The 6,224-nt window shown below is 42.0% G+C and overlaps 1 protein-coding gene across 1 annotated transcript; it reads left to right on the forward strand.

Annotated features, from left to right (window-relative positions):
- The first annotated feature begins 578 nt into the window (after positions 1-578).
- LOC105503156 (keratin-associated protein 1-5-like) lies at positions 579-1,831 on the forward strand. The gene has a single exon (XM_011929947.1). The coding sequence runs from the start codon at positions 579-581 to the stop codon at positions 1,221-1,223; it is 645 nt and encodes a 214-aa protein (XP_011785337.1). The 3' UTR covers positions 1,224-1,831.
- Positions 1,832-6,224: the final 4,393 nt, after the last annotated feature.

Consider the following 6,224-nt stretch of genomic DNA (forward strand, 5'->3'; position numbering starts at 1 on the left):
TGGTTGAAATCAAAGGAACTATAATTGGTAATTCAATACGACATTGGAACAAAACAAGGTGAAATCTGCGAATTATGCATGACCAAAGGTACTCCTTCAGTTCAGTAGATATCCAGATATTCAAAACTTAATAGAATTTAGTCTATATATCCAGGAGGAAAAAATAATAGTTAAATATAACAACACAATTATTACTCTTAGCCTTAGAGGCCTGGATAGATTGTCACATGGAATAACTATTATATAAAATGAGAGCATTCATTTGGACTAAAATGGAAGGACTCTTGGAACATGGGAAACCACAAACATATTCCAAAGAGCAAAGGACTGATACGAGGAGTCGGGAAGAAACTATAAAACAAAGTAATTTCTAAACTATTGCTCATAATGTGTCATAAGTACTTCAACGTAAGCCAATCAGAGATCCACTGAGAAACAAATTTAAACAAAAACAAAGAAAATATGTTAACAATTTTGTAAACAGCAGCTGGCTCAGATGTATAAAAGGGCCAATGTGGAAGTCACTACCAAAACTCAGAAACTCCTCCAAGCAACCTCTCAACCCAACTCCCAATACCATGACCTGCTGCCAGACCAGCCTTTGTGGATATCCCAGCTTCTCCACCAGTGGGACCTGTGGCTCCAGCTGCTGCCAGCCAAGCTGCTGTGAGACCAGCTCCTGCCAGCCAAGCTGCTGTGAGACCAGCTGCTGCCAGCCACGCTGCTGTGAGACCAGCTGCTGCCAGCCAAGCTGCTGCCAGACCAGCTTCTGCGGATTTCCCAGCTTCTCAACCAGTGGGACCTGTGGCTCCAGCTGCTGCCAGCCAAGCTGCTGTGAGACCAGCTGCTGCCAGCCAAGCTGCTGTGAGACCAGCTGCTGCCAGCCAAGCTGCTGCCAGACCAGCTGCTGCCAGCCAAGCTGCTGTGAGACCAGCTGCTGCCAGCCAAGCTGCTGCCAGACCAGCTCCTGCGGAACCAGCTATGGCATTGGTGGTGGCATCGGCTACGGCCAGGAGAGCAGCAGTGGATCTGTGAGCACCCGTATCAGGTGGTGCCGCCCAGACTGCCGTGTGGAGGGCACCTACCTGCCCCCCTGCTGCGTGGTGAGCTGCACACCCCCATCCTGCTGCCAGCTGCACCACGCCGAGGCCTCCTGCTGCCGCCCGTCCTACTGTGGGCAGTCCTGCTGCCGCCCAGTCTGCTGCTGTGAGCCCATTTGCTGAAAGCCAGTTTGCTTATTTTCAATTGCCTACGTCACAGTATCTCTGAACTGTTCATCCCTTGACCACCCCTGGACCACTAACAAGTTCTCAGACTTTGCATTGCCTGTGATGGAGACTACTAAGTATAAGAGTTCACAATTCTATTTGATTCCATTCTACAGTGAATACCTTGACCCTTCACTGCGGACACAGAGATGCTACAAAGCCACCTGCTGATCATCAATTTGCTGGGGATATACTATTTCTGATATTTCTGCAGGATTAAAAATTACTGACATGTTGTGGAATTTATCCATGAGAGCTATCCACAAGTCTAATGTTTCCATGCTTTATAATCTATATTTATCTTGTTTACCTAAAATTTTTTGCAACATCAAAGACACCAAATTATAGCCAAGTGACATTCCTCAAGTGTCACCAGAGAGAATGGAAGCTCATCACCCAACATTCAGCTTCTAAGAAGTAGGCTGGACTTTCTACATTTTAACATCTGATCCATCCCTTGGTTTTTGGATCATAATGACCTTGCCTGCTGGATATTTCAGTTATATCTGTGATACAATGTCTTCTGTCATTTCTTAATAAATAGTATATACTAGGCAAAGAAACCATTGCATTTGTTTTCACTTGTACATCACCTGGTTTAACTGCTTATAATTCAAGAATGTCTACTTGAGGCTGGGCGCGGTGGCTCACACCTGTAATCCCAGCACTTTGGGAGGCCAAGGCAGGTGGATCATGAGGTCAGGAGATCGAGACCATCCTGGCTAACATGGTGAAACCCCGTCTCTACTAAAAATACAAAAATTTGCCAGGCGTGGTGGCAGGCACCTGTAGTCCCAGCTACCCAGGAGGCTGAGGCAGGAGAATGGCAGGTGAACCCAGGAGGCAGAGCTTGCAGTGAGCCGAGATTGCGCCACTGTACTCCAGCCTGGGTGACAGAGCAAGACTCCATCTCAAAAAAGAAAAAAAAAAAAAAAAAAAAGAATGTCTACTTGAGGCCAGGAGCAGTGGTACACACCTGTAATCCTAGCAATCTGGGAGCCTGAAGCGGGTGGATAACCCGAGCTTATGAGTTCGAGACCAGCCTGGGCAACATGGTGAAACCCTGTCTCTACTAAAAATACAAAAAAAAAAAAAAAAATTACTGGGCGTGGTGATGTACGCCTGTAGTCCCAACTGCTTGGGAGGCCGAGGCAGGAGAATCACTTGAACCTGAGAGACGGAGGTTTCAGTGAGCTGAGATCGTGCTACTGCACTCCATTACACTATGCAGTAAATTGCAATAAGCTCTCAAAATGGCCATTTTCTATGTATGACACCAAAGAAGACATAAGGTGCACTAAACAGTTAAGTAATGGTAAAAAGACACACATTTCCAAGTCCAAAGCAAACATGGGAGCCTGTCTTTTATTGAGGATCATTGGCCATGTAAGGGTAGGTGGACAATGAAAGGGATGAAGCAAGATGAATTAGGGTATTAAAGGATGGAGACAAGAATGAAAAGGGGGAGAAAAGAACAAAACAGAGGAGAAAAGACAGAGAGAAGACACAGTGAAAAAGGCTAGGTACGAGAGGCTGAAAGAAAAGGAGGAAGAGTGATGAAGACACACCTGAAGGGGAAGGAAGTGAACCAGCGTGGCCTTGTTAGTACCACATGCTGCGCATATGCCAAGTACACATCATGTGAACTCTGCCTCACATAACATCTATACCGATCCTGTGAAATAGATATTGCGATCCTGGCTGATAGATAGGTAAGTCTAAAAGAAGTTAAATAGCTTGCTTACCGTCACATAGCTCATAAGTTTAGAAACAAAACTGAAATCTGAATGCAACTCTGTCGACTCCAAAATTTATGGAGAGAATGAAATTAAGAAAATGGATATAAAGGAAAGTGTGGGAAAGTTTATAAGATTTAAAGACGGCTGTTTTGGAGACTGTGGGCTTCAGAATAAGTTACTCTGTGCCACTGGTTAAGTTGCGGTCTCAGAACTCCACACCCTCCCTACTATACTCAGCTTTGTGATGTTAGTGATGAAATCCGCAAGCCACATTGTTGCTTTTCCAGCTCTCTATGTTAGGCCTTGCTCCAGCCAGCCAGCACCCCATCCTCAGAGTTCTGAGTCAGATCCACTGGGACTATCCTCCAAGTTCAGAGACATCAGAACATGTCAAGAAAAAATATGACTGTCAGTTCTGCAGGACCCAGCCTCTAAACATATACATTTTAATAACTCCTAACTCTTCCTTTGTTCCTTCAACCCTTGGGCCAGTAGTTGTTTCCTGTAGTTGCTACTTCCATGTTCAAATAATTGGCATGGATTTTGTCTCCTCATTAGGTGCTGACTGACAGAAAAGTTGTTACTAGGAGTGGTCCTGGAAAATAGACCTTCATAGATGGGACTTGGGGATTGCTTTGGTAAAGTCCCTGAGCTTGAACCCAGTGTTAAACTCCTTGCCAATGAAAAATGAAATGCATTGCATGCAATAGCATCACCATTATTACTTTGGTTGTTTAAATAAAGTACTTATTGAAATAAGTGGCTTGGGAGCCCAAGTTGCTACTGCTCTTGACTCTTAAGACAGTCATGATGATTATAAGCATTGTTGTGGAGGATGTCTTCTGAGTGTACTGCGTGCTTTCAGAAAGAAAAATGGCAAATTCAAGACTTTAATATCTCATGTCAAGTCATAATCAGAGATCCAGAAAAGATTCAGCAGCAGCCCTAAAATAATCACTTGTTTCTTATAGCCACAGGACTGGTACTGTCCCATATTAAACACTAACTAAATTTAATTGTGTGAGTTGCACAACTGAAAGGTAAGTTGAATTCACAGCTTCAACAAGACTGTCATGTGAAAGTTAGGGAATTGACAAGGAAGAAGTTTTAGAATTGAAACTTGGCATAAGGGTTTCCGTCTGAACTCAAAGGGGGCTGAGGATCTTGAATCTCCAAGTCATTCTGAGCTTCTTTGACCAGTAAAAATAGATTTCCCCCCTGAGTCTGTTGAGAACAGCTGTCCACTGCTGGAAAATCCTCTAATAATCTCACTTGGGAAAGGTACCTATATGGAATGCCTATTGTCCTGAATAGCCACTTTAACTATATCTTTTTCCTTCTAGTCCTGTACTTCTGATCAAATTTCAGATGCTCCAGAGGGCAAATATGATGTATCATCCAGGAAAAATAGCTCATACATGAAAAAACATGCCATAGGCCAAAATCCAGAATACTGACACCACCAAATGCTGACAAGATTATGGAGCAATAGGAACTCTCATTCATTGCTGGTGGGAATGGAAAATGGTACAGCCACTTTGGAAGGTAGTTTGGTGGTTTCTTACAAAACTAAACATATTCTCACCATACAATCCAGCAAGCATACAACTTGGTATATACCTTAAAAAGTTGAAAACATATGTCCACTCAGAAACCTGCCTATGGATGTTTAAAGTAGCTTTATTCGTAATTGTCCAAACTTGAAAACAACCAAGATGTCCTTCAATAGGAGAATGGATAAACTGTGGTACATCCAGACAATGAAATATTATTTAGTGCTGAAAAGAAATGAGTTATCAAGCCATGACAAGACATAGATGAGATTTAAATGCATATGACTAAATGAAAGAAGCCAATTTGAAAAGGCTGTATACTGTATGACTCCAAGTATATGACATTCTGAAAAAGGTAAAACTATGAAGACTAAGAAAAATGAGTGGTTGCCAGGGGTTATGGGTAAAAGGGGTGGAAAAGGAACAACAAAAAAGGATTTGAGGGCAGTGAAACTATTCTGTATGATACTATAAGGTGGGTACAAATTATGTATTTATCCAAACCCATAAAATGAAAAACAACAAAAGTGAACCCAAATGAAAACTTGGACTCTGGGTGATTATGTGTCAATGTAGATTTATCAATTATAAAAAATGTATCACCCTAGCAGGGGATGTTGATAATAGGGGAAGCTACACATGTGTGAAAACAGGGGGTATACAGGAAACCTGTGTGCCTCCTGCTTGATTTTGCTCTGAACCCAAAACTACTCTGGAAAATAAAGTGTATTTTTAAAAAGCATTATTGCACTATTATGTATTAGTAGAAACCTGAGGAATATGTGTAAGTGTATTTTTAGGGTAGTAAACCAAAGAAGATGGAATATAACACGGTCTCACTCTAATAATCTCACTTGGGGAAGTTGCATGTAAGGAATGCCTAAATGATGTGATTACACTTAAAGATTCTGGATATAAAATTGTCGTACAAAGAATTATTTGGTTTGTTGGCTTAAACTTGAAATCAACAATGGTCTATGTTTACTGATGCTCAGGTGTCAGGGCTTTTTTGACATAATGTAAAGGAAAGGAATCAAAGACTTAAGGAGATAGGAATTTTGGAGATTTATCATATGACACTGCACACATACACATCGCCAAGTAACTTCCCACAGGTCCCTTAGAAAACTGCCTTCACTCAAGGCTTTTATATTCATAGGGGACTCTTGCAGTAGCCTAGGTATGATGGTGGAGACACTCTCTCTCTTTGATTTCAGTAGAGATAATAGGATCTCAGAGCAGTGCAAGCTAAGTCACAAAACTTGACTACCAAAGTAAAAGTAAGTGCAGTTGGCCTGTTTGAATTGCATGGGTCCACTTACACACAGAATTTTTTCAACCAAACACTGATTGAGATACAGTATTCTCAAGATGCAAAACTTGCATATTTGGAGGGCTGACTTTTCATAAACACTCCACAGGGCTGAGTGTGAGACTTGAGTATGAGCAGATTTTGTATAAGCAGGAGACCTGGAACAAATTCGCCCCACCCAGTACACTGAGGGACAAGTGTACATTCACTGTAAAGAGAAACAGAGATATAGTGGGAGCCAGAATGCTTTGACCCACAGGGATCTGTCAGTAGTTAGTTTATTATGGTATCCTTGGAATGAAATTAAGGGGAAGCATATTAAAATGTTGGTTGATATCTATACTCAGATCTT

This window comes from Colobus angolensis, unplaced genomic scaffold (assembly GCF_000951035.1).
Source record: "Colobus angolensis palliatus isolate OR3802 unplaced genomic scaffold, Cang.pa_1.0 Scaffold83, whole genome shotgun sequence".
Lineage (NCBI taxonomy): Eukaryota > Metazoa > Chordata > Mammalia > Primates > Cercopithecidae > Colobus > Colobus angolensis.